The following is a 19,818-nucleotide window of genomic DNA, read 5'->3' as shown; positions in this document are numbered from 1 at the left end:
CCCAGTCCAGGCAACATTCTTGTAAATCTCCTCTACACCCTTTCTACAGTTTCCACATCTTTCCTGTAGTGAGGTGACCAGAACTGAGCACAGTACTCCAAGTGGGGACTGACCAGGGTTCTATATAGCTGTAACGTTACCTCTCAGCTCTTGAACTCAATCCCACGGTTGATGAAGGCTAGTACACCGTATGCCTTCTTATCCACACAGTCAACCTGCGCAGCAGCTTTGAGTGTCCTATGGACACGGACCCCAAGATCCCTCTGAACTTCCACACTTGCAAGAGGCTTACCATTAATACTATATTCTGCCATCATATTTGACCTACCAAAATGATCCACCTCACACTTATCTGGGTTGAACTCAAAATGCCACTTCTCAGCCCAGTTTGCATCCTATCGATGTCCCACTGTAACCTGACAGCCATCCACAACACCCCCAATCTTTGTGTCATCAGCAAATTTACTAACCCATCCCTCCACTTCCTCATCAGATCATTTATAAAAATCACGAAGAGAAGGGCTCTCAGAACAGATCCCTGAGGCACTCCACTGGTCACTGACCTCCATGCAGAATATGACCCATCTACAACCACTCTTTGCCTTCTGTGGGCAAGCCATTTCTGGATCCACAAAGCAAGGTCCCCTTGGATCCCATGCCTCCTTACTTTCTCAATAAGCCTTGCATGGGGTACCTTTTCAATGCATTGCTGAAATCCATATACTCTACATCTACTGCTCTAACTTCATCAACATGTTTAGTCATATCCTGAAAAAATTCAATCAGGCTCGTAAGGCACCAACTGCCTTTGACAAAGCTATGCTGACTAAACCTGATCAAAGGAATAGGTTTTGGTCACCTATCTGCAGGAAAGGTGTAAACAAGGTTGAAGGAATGCAGAGAAAACTTACAAGGATGTCAGCGGGTCTGGAGGTTCTGAGTTATAAGGAAAGATTAAATAGGTTGGACTGTATTCTTTAGACTGTCAAAGATTGAGAGGAGATTTGATGGAGGTATACTCAATTATGAGGGGCTTAGATAGAATAAATGCCATCAGGCTTTTTCCACTGAGGTTGGGTAGGACTACAACCAGAGGTCATAGCTTAGGCGTGAAAGGTAAAAAGTTTAAGGGGAATATGAGGGGAAACGTCTTCACTCAGAGGGTCGTGAGAGGGTGGCAGCACAAGTGGTGCATGTGAGTTCAATTTCAGCTCTTAAGAGAAGTTTGGATAGTACATGGATAGTGGCTGTAGTGCAGGGATACGGAGGTCTCTGGTCCTGGTGCAGGTCGATGGGAGCAGGCTGTTTAAATGGTTTGGGCATGGACTAGATGATTCGGAGGGCCTGCCTTTGTACTACTCTATGACTCTATCAGAGTCCAACAGGCCAAACTTATCCATGCCAACCAAGAAGTTTACACGATCTGCTTCCATTTGCCAGCATTTGGCTTATATCCCTATTCATGCTACCATTCCAAATGCCTTTTAAACATTTTAATCTGGTTCCATTAGATAATAAACACAGCAGGCAACAAACTTGCTTAAGGCTCGGAGCAATTGGTTGAGCCTAGCTGGTTTGATGAGTGAACAAGGTCTGTGGATAAGAACTGGGGTTAAACAAGCTGCAGGTGATGTCTGGAATGAGTGGCAGTGAATCCTGGTAGCTGGGTGGAGACTGGGAGGTGCTTGCCAGTGCAGGCTTGACATGAGAATGTCATAACTTTTCTCTATAGTGTATTACAGATTTCTTAACGATCAGTGAGGCAGGTACCTATGTAGGCACCTAGAAGTATATTTAAATAGGAATAGGAGCAGACGATTCAATTCTTCAAGCCTGCTGTTATGCAAAATAATGATGAGTGATCATTCAAGTTCAGAACCCAGTTCCATATCCCTTGATCTGATTTAAAAAACATATTTGACTCCTTAAGCTTATTTAATAACTTGGCTTCAAATACTTTGGGTGGTAGAGCACTCCACAAGTTCAACATTCTCTGTGACCCCTGATCCTGGCCATTCTTTCTCCATCTAATCTGTCCTGTTCATTTCAGAGGTTTAGAGTTTTCTCTGAGATCTCCTCTCATGTTTTTTAAACTGTCATGAATACTGTATGTCTAATTCACCCAGTCACCATGCCTGATGTCCTACACTACCAGGTTCAAGAACAGTTACTTCTCTTCAACTATTCAGTTCTTGAAAAACCAAGCACAACAATCCTAATCACACCTCAGTATAGCAACGCTAGGACCACTTTGCACTGCAATGGATGTGTATTTTATACTAATTGTGTTCTTTCTTCTGGAATTGTAAATAATTTAGTTTTAATTTATGCTTATCTTGTGAATGTCGTGTATTCGATATGTCCCTGTGCTGCTGCTGCTGCTGCAAGTAAGTTTTTCATTGCACCTGTGTACACATGTACTTGTGCAAACATGTACTTGTGCAATGCACAGAAGAAATTGTAGCCCAATCTGATCATTTTGATGGAGAGGGTCATGAGAATGATTCCAGCAAGGAAAGGATTGATGTACAAGGAGCATTTGATGTCTCTGAGCCCGTACTCACTGGAGTTTAGAAGAATGGTGGGGGTGGGGGGGAATCTCCATGGAATATTGAAAGGCCCAAAGGGAGTGGATTTTGAGAGGATGCATCCTATAGTGGAGGAGTCTCAGACCAAAGAGCATTACCTCTGAATAGAGGGATGTCCACTTAGAACAGAGGTGACGATGAATTTCTTTAGCCAGAGGGTAGTGAATCTGTGGAATTCATTGCCACAAACCATCAATTAGAGGCCAAGTCATTGGGTGTGTTTACAACTTAGGTTGATAGGTTCTTGATTAGTCAGGGTGTTGAAGGTAATAGGGAGAAGGCAGGAGAATGGGGTTGAAAAGGATAATAAATCAGCCATGATGGAATGGTGAAGCAGACTCACTGGGTGTAATGGCCTAATTCTGCTCTGATGTCATATGGTCTTATTTATGCAATGAAAATTTTGATTCTGCTGATTAATGTTAGTGAATTTTTGATCAGATATATTAATGTACAGAATAATTCCTAGCCCAATCTGATCATCTTTGTTAGAGTTGTATTTTCTGCCTTTCACTTTATCAGCTTCATTCACTGGTCCAGAGCATCATTATTGTATGTTTACACTGTTGTATTGCTTGCCTTTAGGAAGAGATGACTGTGCATATGGCTAACATGCTTCAAGTTAACCAATCGCTACAGGAGCTGCACTTAGCAAAAATGGGAATAAAAGACTTTGGTGCTCAGCAACTTTCTGAACGACTAGTTAATAACAAGACTCTCCGCTTTCTCGATCTCCGCTGGTAATACACTGTAACATTTTCTGTCCAGAATAGGCATAATGGGCCAAATAGTTGTTTCTTTTCCCATGTGCATCTGTGATTCTGTATTGTATGATGGCAACAGAGAAATGAAGAACTGCTCCTTCATTTAATAGCTATAAAAATCTCAGACTATGTATTAGAGAGAAGTTCAACATCAATGATGGCTTCACTAACAAGAATAAAAAGAACAATAAATGCTGCATACACTCTACCTTCCCACAGACATTGTCTGATCTGCTGAGTATTTCCTGATTCTTTATTTTAGATAGAATCATTGTTCACTTCAAAGAAACAGGCCTTTCAGCCCATCTGGTCCATGCCAAACTGTTATTCAGCATTTGTTTTTTTGAGTTTTTCTACTCACTTCCTTTAAACTTATTGCCTGAAATATTACCATAGAACATAGAACATAGAATAGTACAGCACATTATAGGCCCTTTGGCCCATGTGTTCTGCCAACCCTCCAACCCTGCCTCCCATATAACCCCCCCACCTTAAATGCCTCCATATACCTGTCTAGTAGTCCCTTAAACTTCACGAGTGTATCTGCCTCCACCACTGACTCAGGCAGTGCATTCCACGCACCAACCACTCTCTGAGTAAAAAACCTTCCTCTAATATCCCCCTTGAACTTCCCACCCCTTACCTTAAAGCCATGTCCTCTTGTATTGAGCAGTGGTGCCCTGGGGAAGAGGCACTGGCTATCCACTCTATCCATTCCTCTTATTATTTTGTACACCTCTATCATGTCTCCTCTCATCCTCCTTCTCTCCAAGGAGTAAAGCCCTAGATCCCTTAATCTCTGATCATAATGCATACTCTCTAAACCAGGCAGCATCCTGGTAAATCTCCTCTGCACCCTTTCCAATGCTTCCACATCCTTCCTATAGTGAGGTGACCAGAAATGGACACATTTCAGAAATGTCCTCCGGTACCTTTCCCGTGGACAACGAGGACTTAAAGATCCTAGCCAGAGGCTCAGCAATCTCTTCCCTCACCTCGTAGAATGGCCTGGGGACTTATCCGTCCTAATGTATTTTAACAACTCCAACACCTCCTCTCCCTTAATATCAACATGCTCCAGAACATCAACCTCACTCATATTGTCCTCAACTTCATCAAGTTCCCTCTCATTGGTGAATACCGAAGAGAAGTATTCATTGAGGACCTCGCTCACTTCCACAGCCTCCAGGCACATCTTCCCACCTTTATCTCTAATTGGTCCTACCTTCACTCCTGTCATCCTTTTTTTCTTCACATAATTGAAGAATGCCTTGGGGTTTTCCTTCACCGTACTCGCAAAGGCCTTCTCATGCCCCCTTCATAGAAACATAGAAAATAGGTGCAGGAGTAGGCCATTCAGCCCTTCAAGCCTGCACCACCATTCAGTATGATCATGGCTGATCATCCAACTCAGAACCCTGCACCAGCCTTCCCTCCATACCCCCGATCCCTTTAGCCACAAGGGCCATATCTAACTCCCTCTTAAATATAGCCAATGAACTGGCCTCAACTGTTTCCTGTGGCAGAGAATTCCACAGATTCACCACTCTCTGTGTGAAGAAGTTTTTCCTAATCTCGGTCCTAAAAGGCTTCCCCTTTATCCTCAAACTGTGACCCCCTCATTCTGGACTTCCCCAACATCGGGAACAATCTTCCTGCATCTAGCCTGTCCAATCCCTTTAGGATTTTATACATTTCAATCAGATCCCCCCTCAATCTTCTAAATTCCAACGAGTATAAGCCTAGTCAATCCAGTCTTTCATCATATGAAAGTCCTGCCATCCCAGGAATCAATCTGGTAAATCTTCTTTGTACTCCCTCTATGGCAAGAATGTCTTTCCTCAGATTAGGGGACCAAAACTGCACACAATACTCCAGGTGTGGTCTCACCAAGGCCTTGTACAACTGCAGTAGTACCTCCCTGCTCCTGTACTCGAATCCTCTTGCTATAAATGCCAGCATACCATTCGCCTTTTTCACCGCCTGCTGTACCTGCATGCCCTCTTTCAATGACTGGTGTATAATGACACCCAGGTCTCGTTGCACCTCCGCTTTTCCTAATCGGCCACCATTCCCGTGGACAATGAGGACATAAAGATCCTAGCCAGTGGCTCAGCAATCTCTTCTCTCGCCTCATGGAGCAGCCTGGGGAATATTCCGTCAGGCCCCAGGGACTTATCTGTCCTAATGTATTTTAACAACTCCAACACCTCCTCTCCCTTAATATCAGCATACTCTAGAACATCAACCTCACTCATATTGTCCTCACCATCATCAAGTTCCCTCTCATTGGTGAATACCGAAGAGAAGTATTCATTGAGGACCTTGCTCACTTCCACAGCCTCCAGGCACATCTTCCCACCTTTATCTCTAATCGGTCCTACCTTCACTCCTGTCATCCTTTTTTTCTTCACATAATTGAAGAATGCCTTGGGGTTTTCCTTTACCCTACTCGCCAAGGCCTTCTCATGCCCCCTTCTTGCTCTTCTCAGCCCCTTCTTAAGCTCCTTTCTTGCTTCCCTATATTCCTCAATAGACCCATCTGATCCTTGCTTCCTAAACCTCATGTATGCTGCCTTCTTTCTCCTGACTAGATTTTCCACCTCACTTGTCACCCATGGTTCCTTCACCCTACCATTCTTTATCTCCCTCACCGGGACAAATTTATCCCTTACATCCCGCAAGAAATCTCTAAACATCGACCACATGTCCATAGTACATTTTCCTGCAAAAACATCATCCCAATTCACACCCGCAAGTTCTAGCCTTATAGCCTCATAATTTGCCTTTCCCCAATTAAAAATTTTCATAGAATCACAGAACCATAGAAACTACAGCACAGAAACAGGCCCTTTGGCCCTTCTTGGCTGTGCCGAACCATTTTCTGCCTAGTCCCACTGACCTGCACACAGACCATATCCCTCCATACACCTCCTATCCATGTATCTGTCCAATTTATTCTTAAATGTTAAAAAAGAACCCGCATTTACCACCTCGTCTGGCAGCTCATTCCATACTCCCACCACTCTCTCTGTGAAGAAGCCCCCCCTAATGTTCCCTTTAAACTTTTCCCCCCTCACCCTTAACCCATGTCCTCTGATTTTTTTCTCCCCTTGCCTCAGTGGAAAAAGCCTGCTTGCATTCACCCTATCTATACCCATCATAATTTTATATACCTCTATCAAATCTCCCCTCATTCTTCTACGCTCCAGGGAATAAAGTCCTAACCTATTCAACCTATCTCTGTAACTGAGTTTCTCAAGTCCCGGCAACATCCTTGTAAACCTTCTCTGCACTCTTTCAACCTTATTTATATCCTTCCTGTAATTTGATGACCAAAACTGAACACAATACTCCAGATTTGGCCTCACCAATGCCTTATACAACCTCATCATAACATTCCAGCTCTTATACCCAATACTTCAATTAATAAAGGCCAATGTACCAAAAGCTCTCTTTATGACCCTATCTACCTGTGACGACACTTTTAGGGAATTTTGTATCTGTATTCCCAGATCCCTCTGTTCCACTGCACTCCTCAGTGCCTTACCATTAACCCTGTATGTTCTACGTTGGTTTGTCCTTCCAACGTGCAATACCTCACACTTGTCTGTATTAAACTCCATCTGCCATTTTTCAGCCCATTTTTCCAGCTGGTCCAAGTCCCTCTGCAGACTCTGAAAACCTTCCTCACTGTCTACTACACCTCCAATCTTTGTATCATCAGCAAACTTGCTGATCCAATTTACCACGTTATCATCCAGATCATTGATATAGATGACAAATAACAATGGACCCAGCACTGATCCCTGTGGCACACCACTAGTCACAGGCCTCCACTCGGAGAAGCAATTCTCTACCACTACTCTCTGGCTTCTTCCATCGAGCCAATGTCTAATCCAATTTACCACCTCTCCATGTATACCTAGCGACTGAATTTTCCTAACTAACCTCCCATGTGGGACCTTGTCAAAGGCCTTACTGAAGTCCATGTAGACAATATCCACTGCCTTCCCTTCATCCACTTTCCTGGTAACCTCCTCGAAAAACTCCAACAGATTGGTCAAACATGACCTACCACGCACAAAGCCATATTGACTCTCCCTAATAAGCCCCTGTCTATCCAAATGCTTGTAGATTCTGTCTCTTAGTACTCCCTCCAATAACTTACCTACTACTGACATTAAACTCACCAGCCTATAATTTCCCGGATTACTTTTCGATCCTTTTTTAAACAACGGAACAACATGAGCCACTCTCCAATCCTCCGGCACTTCACCCGTAGACAGCGACATTTTAAATATTTCTGCCAGGGCCCCCGCAATTTCAACACTAGTCTCCTTCAAGGTCCGAGAGAACACTTTGTCAGGTCCCGGGGATTTATCCACTTTAATTTTCCTCAAGACAGCAAGCACCTCCTCCTTTTCAATCTGTACAGTTTCCATTGTCTCACTACTTGATTCCCTCAATTCCATAGATTTCATGCCAGCTTCCTTAGGAAATACAGACGCAAAAAACCTATTTAAGATCTCCCCCATTTCCTTTGGTTCCGCACAAAGCCGACCACACTGATCTTCAAGAGGACCAATTTTATCCCTTATAATCCGTTTGCTCTTAATATACTTGTAAAAGCTCTTTGGATTATCCTTCACTTTGACTGCCAAGGCAACCTCATGTCTTCTTTTAGCCCTCCTGATTACTTTCTTAAGTATTTTCTTGCACTTCTTATACTCTTCAAGCACCTGATTTACCCCCTGTTTCCTATACATTTCATACAACTCCCTCTTCTTCTTTATCAGAGTTGCAATATCCCTTGAGAACCAAGGTTCCTTATTCCTATTCAATTTGCCTTTAATCCTGACAGGAACATACAAACTCTGCACTCTCAAAATTTCCCCTTTGAAGGCTTCCCACCCACCAATCACATCTTTGCCAGAGAACAACCTGTCCCAATCCACACTTTTTAGATCCTTTCTCATTTCTTCAAATTTGGCCTTCTTCCAGTTCAGAAACTCAACCCTAGGACCAGATCTATCCTTGTCGATGATCAAATTGAAACTAATGGTGTTATGATCACTGGAACCAAAGTGCTCCCCTACACAGACTTCCGTCACTTGCCCTAATTGGTTACCTAACAGGAGATCCAATATTGCATCCCCTCTGGTTGGTCCCTCTATATATTGATTTAGAAAACTTTCCTGAACACATTTTACAAACTCTAAACCATCTTTCCTGTCCTCTTTGATCCTATCTTTTTCCATGAAAGGCCAGGGAGTGGTGGTCACTGTCCCCCAGATGCTCACCCATTGAGAGATCTGTGACCTGACCTGGTTCATTACCTAGTACCAGATCTAGTATGGCATTCCCCCTGGTCAGCCTGTCCACATACTGTGACAGGAATCCATCCTGGACACACTTAACAAATTCTGCCCCATCTAAACCCTTGGAACTAATCAGGTGCCAATCAATATTAGGGAAGTTAGAGTCACGCATGATAACAACCCTGTTATTTTTGCACCTTTCCAAACTCTGCCTCCCAATCTGCTCCTCTGTATCTCTGCTGCTACCAGGGGGCCTATAGAATACCCCCAGTAGAGTAACTGCTCCCTTCCTCTTCCTGACTTCCACCCATATTGACTCAAAAGAGGATCCTGCTACATTACTCATCCTTTCTGTAGCTGTAATAGTATCCCTGACCAGTAATGCCACCCCTCCTCCCCTTTTTCCGCCCTCTCTATCCCTTTCAAAGGTTGCACACTAATCTCCTGTGTGGAACCTTGTCAAAAGCCTTTTGAAAATCCATATATACCACATCCACTGGTTCTCCCCTATCCACTCTACTAGTTACATCCTCAAAAAATTCTATGAGATTCGTCAGACATGATTTTCCTTTCACAAATCCATGCTGACTTTGTCCGATGATTTCACCACTTTCCAAATGTGCTGTTGTCACATCTTTGATAACTGACTCTAGCAGTTTCCCCACCACCGATGTTAGGCTAACCGGTCTATAATTCCCTGGTTTCTCTCTCCTTCCTTTTTTAAAAAGTGGGGTTACATTAGCCACCCTCCAATCCTCAGGAACTAGTCCAGAATCTAAAGAGTTTTGAAAAATTATCACTAATGCATCCACTATTTCTTGGGCTACTTCCTTAAGCACTCTGGGATGCAGACCACCTGGCCCTGGGGATTTATCTGCCTTTAATCCCTTCAATTTACCTAACACCACTTCCCTACTAACATGTATTTCCCTCAGTTCCTCCATCTCACTGGAGCTTCTGTCCCCTACTATTTCCGGAAGATTATTTATGTCCTCCTTAGTGAAGACAGAACCAAAGTAATTATTCAATTGGTCTGCATTGTCCTTGCTCCCCATAATCAATTTACCTGTTTCTGTCTGTAGGGGACCTACATTTGTCTTAACCAATCTTTTTCTTTTCACATATCTATGAAAGCTTTTACAGTCAGTTTTTATGTTCCCTGCCAGTTTTCTCTCATAATCTATTTTCCCCTTCCTAATTAAGCCCTTTGTCCTCCTCTGCTGAACTCTGAACTTCTCCCAGTCCTCAGGTGAGCCACTTTTTCTGGCTAATTTGTATGCTTCTTCTTTGGCATTGATACTATCCCTAATTTCTCTTGTCAGCCACGGGTGCACTACCTTCCTTGATTTATTAAGCTCCTTTCTTGCTTTCCTATATTTCTCAATAGACCCATCTGATCCTTGCTTCCTAAACCTCATGTATGCTGCCTTCTTCCACCTGACTAGATTTTCCACCTCACTTGTCACCCATGGTTCCTTCACCCTACCATTCTTACTCTTCCTCACCGGGACAAATTTATCCCTAACATCCTGCAAGAGATCTGTAAACATCGACCACATGTCCATAGTACACTTCCCTGCAAAAACATCATCTCAATTCACACCCGCAAGTTTTAGCCTTATAGCCTCATAATTTGCCCTTCCCCAATTAAAAATTTTCCTGTCCTCTCTGATTCTATCCTTTTCCATGATAATGCTAAAAGCCAGGGAGCGGTGGTCACTGTCCCCCAGATACTCACCCACTGAGAGATCTGTGACCTGACCCGGTTCATTACCTAGTACTAGATCTAGTATGGCATTGTCCTTAGTTGGCCTGTCCACATACTGTGACAGGAATCCATCCTGGACGCACTTAACAAACTCTGCCTCATCTGAACCCTTGGAACTAATCAGGTGCCAATCAACATTAGGGAAGTTAAAGTCACGCATGATAACAACCCTGTTATTTTTGCACCTTTCCAAAATCTGCCTCCCAATCTGCTCCTCTGTAATTCTGCTGCTACCAGGGGGCCTATAGAATACCCCCAATAGAGTAACTGCTCCCTTCCTGTTCCTGACTTCCACCCACACTGACTCAAAAGAGGATCCTGCTACATTACCCACCCTTTCTGTAGCTGTAATAGTATCCCTGACCAGTAATGCCACCCCTCCTCCCCTTTTTCTGCCCTCTCTATCCCTTTTAAAGCACTGAAATCCAGGAATGTTGAGAATCCATTCCTGCCCTGGTGCCAGCCAAGTCTCTGTAATGGCCACTACATCATAATTCCATGTATGTATCCAAGCTCTCAGTTCATCACCTTTGTTCCTGATGCTTCTTGCATTGAGGTACACACATTTCAGCCCTTCTACCTTACTATCTTTACACTGTTTATTCTGCTTCTCTTTCTTCAAAGCCTCTCTATATGTTAGATCTGGCTTTACTCCATGCACTTCTTTCACTGCTCTCTCGCTCCGGGTCCCATGCCCCTTGCAAATTAGTTTAAACCCTCCCGAACCATGCCAGCAAACCTACCTGCAAGGATATTATCAGAAGCTTTAAATTTCAAACAGAGTTGCAGATCAAACATCTATGCAACCCAAGTGCAAAGCAATGAACGTCACCCAGGTAACCACCTGCCCACAATACTGACGGAGTTGCACAGTATGGAAACATCGTCCACCACATGGACACAGAATAGTGGGCATCCGTCTTTATTAATCTTGTCTTCCAAAACTTGACTCATGAACTTCAATGTTTCCATTGCTCTTCTCTTAAATGGGCAACAGAAAAAACAGAATTCTGGACAAACTCAGAGGGTCGATGGGCATCTGCAGAGGCCAAAGGCACAAGTCAGAGTTTTGGATCAAGACCCTGCATCATGAGTCATGATGCGGGGTCTCAAGTTGAACAGATGATTTATGCCAGTTTCCCTCACCTTTGCAGATTGACCCACTGAGTTCTTCCAGCATTCTTTTTTTGTTTCAGATTCCAGCATTCGCAGTCTCTCTCTTTATATTTAAACACTGTCAGAAAATCCCTCAGGCAGTGCATGGAGGACCTGATGGAAACCCACATGTTCATGGTGTATGACCTAGTCAATAATGTTGTGCAGAACTAATTAAAGGCTAACTTAACCTATCCCTTTTGCCTACATGTTCATAACCTTCCATTCTCTGCATAGTCATCTGCCAATCAAGACCCTCTTAAATACGTCTAGCATACTTGTTTCCACTGCCTCCTAGCAGTGCATTTCAGGCACCCACCACTCTGGTAAAAACAATCTTGCTCCACACATCGTATAGAGTCGTAGACCTCTCAGGTCTCTTTGAAATCTCTCTTCTCTTATCTTGTGTCTGTGCCTTTGAGTTTTGGACTACCTTGCCCTGAGGAAGTGACTGTGACTGTCTAATTATAAACTTCTATCAGATGAACCCTCATTCTCTTACACTCCAAGGAATAAAGATCCAGCATGGCCAACTACTCCCTATAATTCAGACCCTCTAGACCAGACAACATCCTCATAGATCTCTTCTGCACCTTCTCCAGTCTGACAATGTCTTTTCTATAACAGGACAACCAAAACTGTACACAGTGTTGTCTCACTAACAATTTGTATAACTGCAACATAATGCCCCTGCTTCTACTCTCAGTGCCCTGATTGATGAAGGCTAGCATACTAAACGCTTCCTTCACTAGCCTATCTACAAACGCAGCCACTTACACTGAACTCTTCACTTTCACTCCCAGCTCCATATGTTCCACAACTCTCGTTAGTACCCTGATATTCACTGTATAGGTCCTATCCTCGTTTGAGTGTCCAAAAAGCATGACCTCATACTGATCAAAGTTGAAATCCATTTGCCATTCCTCAGCCCATGTCCTTAACTGATCAAGAAAACTTGGTAATTCATTGGTCCCAGAGGACTGGAAGATTGCAAATGTCACTCCACTCTTTAAAAAGGGAGGAAGGCAAAAGAAAGGAAATTATAGGTCAATTAGACTAACCACAGTGGTGGTTAGGAAAGTGTTGGAGTCTGTTATTAAGGATGAGGTTTCAAGGTACTTGTAGATTAATGATAAAATAAGTCAAAGTCAGCATGGTTCCTGTGAAGGGAAATCTTGCCTAATAAATCTGTTAGAATTCTTCAAGGAGGTAACAAGGATGGTGGACAAAGGAGAGGCAGTGGATGTCATTTACTTGGATTTTCAGAAGGCACTTGATAAGCTACCACACATGAGGCTGCTTAACAAGATAAATTCCTGTGGCATTACAGGAAAGATACCGGCATGGTTAGTGGAATGGCTGACAGACAGCAGGCAGCGAGTGGGAATAAAAGGGGCCTTTTCTGGTTGGCTGCCGGTGACTAGTGATATTCCTCAGGGGTCAGTATTTGTCAATGATTTAGATAATGTAATTGATAGCTTTGTGGCAAAGTTTGCGGATGATGACAAGATAAGTGGAGGGGTTGATAGTGCTGAGGAAACAATGTGATTTGCAGTAGGATGTAGGCAAATTGGAAGAATGGGCAAAAAAGTGGCAAATAGAATACAGTAAACAACAATAGAATACAGTGTTGGGAAATGTATAAAAATGCATTTTGATAAAAGGATCAATAGTGCAATCTTATTTAAATGGGGAGAAGGTTCAAACATCAGAGGTGCAGTGGGATTTAAGAGTCTTCATGCAAGACTCCCAGAAGATTAATTTACAAGTTGACTCTGTGGTAAAGAAGGCACATGCAATGTTGTCATTTATTTCAAGGGAGATAGAATAAAAAGCAAGGAGATAATGTTGAACCTGTATAAGACACTAGTTCAGCCACATTTAGAGGATTCTCAACACTTTTGGGCCCCATATTTCAGGAAGGAGGTGTTGTCATTGGAGAGAGTCCAGGGGAGGTTCACAAGGATGATTCTGGGAATAAAGGGATTAACATATGAGGAGCATTTGGCAGCTTTGGGCCTGTATTCACTGAAATTTAGAAGAATGCATGGGGATCTCATTGAAACCTACTGAATGCTGAAAAGATGAGATAAGGCGGATGTTAAGAGGATGTTTCCTATGGTGGGGGTATCCAAAACTAGAGAGCACAACCTCAAAATTGAGCGGAGATCTTGAGGACAGTGATAAGGAGGAATTTTTTTTAGCTAGAGAGTAGTAAATATGTGGAATTCTCTAGCACAGACTGCAGTGGAGGCCAAATCCGTGCATATATATTAGGCAGAAGTTAATCGGTTCCTGATCGGTCAGGGCATCAAAGGATATGGTGAGAAGGCAGGTGCATGGGGTCGAGTGGGATCCAGGATCAGCCATGATGAAATAGTGGAGTAGACCCAATGGGCTGAATGGCATATAATGCTCCTATGTCTTCTGGACTTATGGTTTTTTAGTCTTTTTTGGATTAGTCTCTTAGCTTTGCAAAATGTGATGTTGCAAGATTATCTTATTCCTACTTGCAAAATTGCTGAAAGTCTGCCAGGTTAGTTGGAGAGCAGTAGTGGACAGCAATCTTGAGCTCTTGCCAGAGATGTTTGATTGGGTCAGGACTTGGGCTGGATCACTCAAGGCTATCAGTTTTCTTCATTTGAAGCCACACCATAGTTGCTCTGGCAGTTAGCTTTGGGTCATTGTCCTGCTGCAAGACAACCTTCCTTACCAGTTTAAGATTTCTAGCAGAGGCTAGCAGGTTTTATCCAGGATCTCTCTGTATTTAGCAATATTCATCTTCCCATTAACCCTGACCAGATTTCCAGTCCCTGCTGCTGAAAATCATCCTCAGAGCATGATGCTACCTCCATCATTCTTTACCGTGGGAATGGTGTTACCTGGCTGTGATGTCCAGTATTAGATTAGCGTCATATGTACCGTTTAGGATTGAGGACATAAAGTTCCATTTTAGTCTCATCCAATCACAAGGCCGCCTTCTACGTCTTTTTAATATCTTTTAAGTGACACTTTGCAAAGTCTTTACCGGAAAGGATATGCTTTTTTTTTTAGCCAGGCCTTCTTCCATAAGACCATAAGACATAAGAGCAGAATAAGGCCATCTGGCCCATCGAGTCTGCTCCGCCATTCAATCGTGGCTGATCCTTTGTTTTTTTATCTCCTCCTCAACCCCAGTTCCCGGCCTTCTCCCTGTAACCTTTGATGCCATGTCCAATCAAGAACCTATCAATCTCTGCCTTAAATACACCCAACGACCTGGCCTCCACAGCTGCATTTGGCAACAAATTCCACAAATTCACCACCCTTTGGCTAAAGAAATTTCTTCACATCTGTGCTTTGAAAAGGTGCTCCTCTATCCTGAGGCTGTGACCTCTTGTCCTAGACTTTCCCACCATGGGAAACATCCTTTCCACATCTACTCTGTCTAGGCCTTTCAACATTCAAAAGGTTTCAATGAGATCCGCCCCCCTCCATCCTTCTAAATTCCAGTGAGTACAAACCCAGAGCAATCAAACGTTCCTCTTATTTTATCCGTTTCATTCTTGGAATCATCTTTGTGAACCTCCTCTGAACCCTCTCCAATGCCAGCACATCTTTTCTTAGATGAGGGGCCCAAAACTGTTCACAATACTCCAGATGAGGTCTCACCAGTGCCTTATAAAGCCTCAGCATCCTATCCCTGCTCTTGTATTCTAGACCTCTTGAAATGAATGCTAACATGGCATTTGCCTTCCTCACCTCTGACTCAACCTGCAAGTTAACCTTCTGAGTGTTCTGCACAAGGACTCCCAAGTGCCTCTGCATCTCAGATTCCTGGATTTTCTCCCCATTTCGAAAACAGTCTGCACATTTATTTCTACTACCAAAGTGCATGACCATGCATTTTTCAACATTGTATTTCATTTGCCACTTCTTTGCTCATTCTCCTAATCTGTCTAAGTCCTTCTGCATCCTACCTGTTTCCTCAACACCACCTGCCCCTCCACCAATCTTCATATCATCTGCAAACTTGGCAACAAAGTTCCATCATCTAAATCATTTGTATACATCATAAAAAGAAGTTGTCCCAACACTGACCCCTGCAGAACACCACTAGTTACTGGTAGCCAATCAGAAAAGGATCTTTTTATCCCCACTGGCTGCCTCCTACCAATCAGCCAACTTTCCTGTAATGCCATGGGCTCTTAACTTGGAAGCAGCTTCATGTGTGGCTCCTTGTCAAAGACCTTTCAAAAGTCCAAATATACAACATCCACTGCATCCCCCTTATCTATCCTACTTGTAATCTCAAAGAATTCCAACAGGTTCGTTAGGCAGGGCTTTCCCTGAAGAAAACCATGCTGACTTTGTACTATCTTGCCCTGTGTCACCAAGTACTCCGTCACCTCATCTTTAACGTCTTCCCAACCACTGAGGTCAGGCTAACTGGTCTATAATATCCTGTCTGCTGGCTTTCTTCTTTCTTAGAGAGTGGAGTAACATTTGCAATTTTCCAGTTCTCTGGCACCATGCCAGAGTCCAATGATTTTTGAAAGATCTTTTCTAATGCCACCACAATCTCTAACGCTACCTCTTTCAGAACCCTAGGGTGCAGTTCATCTGGTCTGGGTGACTTGTATACCCTTAGGTCCCTCAGCTTTTTGAGCACCTTCTCTCTTGTAACACTTCTCTTCCTTCAAACACTACAACATCAGGCATACTGCTTGTGTCTTCCACAGTGAAGACTGACGCAAAATACTCATTTAGTTCATCAGCCGTCTTCTTGTTCCCTGTTTTTATTTCTCCTGCCTCATTTTCTAGCCGTCCTATGTCCACTTTCATTTCTCTTTTATTTTTAACATACTTGAAAAAACTTTGATATTATTTGCTAGCTTGCTTTCACATTTCATCTTTTCCCTTCTAATGATCTCTTTAGATGCTTTCTGTAGGTTTTTAAAAACTTCCCAATCTTCTACCTTCCCACTAATTTTTGCTTTGTTGTATACCCTTTTACAATAGCTTTGACTTCCCTTGTCAGCCATGGTTGTACTATTTTACCATTTGAGTATTTTTTCATTTTTGGAATACACATGTCCTGCACCTTCCTCATTTTTCCCAGTAATGCACGCCATTGCTGCTCTGCTGACATCCCTGCCAGCAGCTCTTTCCAATTTACTTTGACCAACTCCTCTCTCATAGATCTGTAATTTCCCTTACTCCACTGAAATACTGCTACATCAGACTTTACCTTCTCCCTGTCAAATTTCAAGTTGAACACAATCATATTGTGATCACTGGTTCCTAAGGGTTCTTTTACCTTAAACACCCTAATTGTCTCTGGTTCATTACATAACATCCAATCAGTATAACTGATCCCCTAGTAGGCTCAATGACAAACTGCTCTAAAAAGCTATCTGTTAGGCTTTCAATAAACTCACTCTCCCATTCAGCTTCCAACTACAACCATCCTTCTGCCACAATTCAGTGATGACCACAACATCATACCTGGCAATTTAATATTGCAACAAGAAATTCTGGCCAATCTTCCTTGCTACTCTTCTATAAATACCCAAGACCTTAGAGATAATGGAACCATGAACTTCATCTCCAGTTGCAGCAACTGAGTTCTTCAGCTCATCAAAGTGTCTACTGGTGTCACAGTAGTGTCTCTTACAAGTTCTATTTTTCTTCAGTAACTAGGTTTAGAGGGACATCCTGACGTAGGTAGTGTGGCTGTAATTTCATATTATTTCCAGTTTTTCACGATGGACCGCACTGTGCTCCAAGATACATTCAGTGCCTTTGTGATGGTCTTCTACCCTTCCCCAGATTTGTGTTTTTTCATTATCATTTCCCTGTCTTACCTTGAATGATTTTTTGTCTTAATTTTGGTCTGGTCTGTTGAAAATCTACTATATTGTTGGACCTTACAGACAGAGGGGCATTTATTCTTATGAATTCATTGAAAACAGGTGATCCTCCAATTTTCTACATCAACAAATTGGGTGGGTTGGTAAGCTGATACGTATATTGCACCTCAGGAAAGTTAGCATAGTAATTACAAAGGGATGAATAATTTTTCAGCCTAACAATATTGGTTTTTAATTTTAAGTAAATTGTTGACTTTGTTTTGGAATTGTCCTTTTGGTTTGACATGCTGCACAAAGTTTTGTAGATCGACTCAAAACAATCCTACTTCAGTATATTTTAAATTTAGAAAATGAGACAGTAAAATGTAAAATTAATTGTGGGTGCTGAATACTTTTTCAAGGCACTGTTATTGACACCTATACCTGGCTGGAAGCCCGAGATCATTGTAACCTGTTTCACGGTCGTCAAGACCCCTAGTTTAGTATCATCAGCAGACTTGCTAATTGTACCATAGATATTCAATGTCAGAACATACATAATTGTGTTGTTTTCATCATTTAGACAGAATATTTGAAAACACTTACTGCTATTTTTGATGTACATAATCATTTAACTTGTTGCTGCAGTAATCAGATCTCCTGTGATGGAGCCAAGTTTTTGGCTGAGCTACTGAGACACAACACTCCACTAAAGATCTTGGATTTGGCAGCGAATCGAATTGGTGACGACGGACTGGTTTACATTAGTGAGGCCCTTCGTTACTTGAATGACCAGCTCGTAGCGTGAGTTTGTCAGCACTTCGTATGATATAGCAAAAATCCAACACTATTAATGAGTCAATCCAAGAACACGTGGCCTTCGAGTGAAATATTTTACCTTTTAAAAAAGCTCTGGGGAAAACATTTCTTCTCCACAGGTTGCTGTATTTGAAACCAATTGCAAGAGAAAGGACTGCACTCCAAAGATTAAATGTGAATTAAATCAACAAAAGTAGGGAAAGGGAGCTGATGGTATGGTACATTTTATCTCAGACCTCCTTGTGTAAATAGATTGGATAACCAGCAAATGGTAGAATACCGAGGAGCTGTTCCTCTGGGGAGGGCATTGAATGGGTAGGTTATGAGGTTAACAACAAGGGAAATATCTTTAATATTTTGGACACTTTACTGGTGATCAATGGGAATCTGTAACATTTTGGAGAAAATATATTTCTTTCTAAAATAGGTAAATAAATTAATGAAGAGTACAAAACCACATAAGTACTACATAAATACTGAAGTTACCAGTTAATGTAATTGAATGGAAGTAAATCTATAATTGTAGACAGGGTGGACCCAGTATCTCCTTTCATTCCTGTAACTATTGAGTCCATAGACCACAAGATATAGGAGCAGAATTAAGCCATTCAGCCCAACAGTCACCTTTGCTATACCATCAGGGCTGGCCCCGGATCCCACTCAACCTCATACCTGCATTCTTGCCATATCCTTCTATACCTTGACCCATCAGGGAATGATCAACTTCTGCTTTAAATATACCCACGGACTTGAACTCAACTGCAAAGCATTCCACAGATTCATTACTCTCTGGCTAAAAAAAATTCCTCCTGAGCTCTGTTCTAAAGGGTCACCCCTCAGTTTTGAGGCTATGCCCTCTAGTTCTAGATGCTTCCACTATAGAAAATATCCCCATCTAGTCCTATCAACATCCAGTAGTTTTCAATGAGATTTTCATGGCTTCTTCGAAATTCCAATGAGTGCAGGCCCAAAGCTGCCAAACGCTCCTCAGATGTTAACACCTTCATTTCCAGAATCATCCTCATGACCCTCCTCTGGACTCTGTCCAATGACAAAACATCCTTTCTGAGATATAGAAACATAGAAAATAGGTGCAGGAGTAGGCCATTCGGCCCTTCGAGCCTGCACCGCCATTTATTATGATCATGGCTGATCATCCAACCCAGAACCCCGCCCCAGCCTTCCCTCCATACCTCCTCCTGACCCCCGTAGCCACAAGGGCCATATCTAACTCCCTCTTAAATATAGCCAATGAACTGGCCTCAACTGTTTCCTGTGGCAGAGAATTCCACAGATTCACCACTCTCTGTGTGAAGAAGTTTTTCCTAATCTCGGTCCTAAAAGGCTTCCCCTCTTTCCTAAAACTGTGGCCCCTTGTTCTGGACTTCCCCAACATCGGGAACAATCTTCCTGCATCTAGCCTATCCAATCCCTTTAGGATTTTATACGTTTCAATCAGATCCCCCCTCAATCTTCTAAATTCCAACGAGTACAAGCCCAGCCAAACCTAGCCTCTTTAATTTGATTCCCACCCCCCAACCATTCTAGTTTAAAGTCACCTCAGTAGCCCCT

The 19,818-nt window shown here is 42.7% G+C and overlaps 1 protein-coding gene across 1 annotated transcript in view; it reads left to right on the top strand.

Annotated features, from left to right (window-relative positions):
- lrrc34 (leucine rich repeat containing 34) overlaps positions 1-19,818 on the top strand; it is a 116,764-nt gene that overhangs the window by 58,522 nt on the left and 38,424 nt on the right. The window contains exons 8-9 of the mRNA XM_063044772.1: positions 3,174-3,328; positions 18,076-18,231. Of these exons, the coding sequence (XP_062900842.1) occupies positions 3,174-3,328; positions 18,076-18,231 (311 nt within the window). The remainder of the gene's footprint in view (positions 1-3,173; positions 3,329-18,075; positions 18,232-19,818) is intronic.

The sequence above is a fragment of the Mobula hypostoma genome, chromosome 4 (genome assembly GCF_963921235.1).
Source record: "Mobula hypostoma chromosome 4, sMobHyp1.1, whole genome shotgun sequence".
Lineage (NCBI taxonomy): Eukaryota > Metazoa > Chordata > Chondrichthyes > Myliobatiformes > Myliobatidae > Mobula > Mobula hypostoma.
The sequence above is the reverse complement of the archived record's forward strand: the minus strand, read 5'-3'. Positions and strand labels throughout refer to the sequence as shown.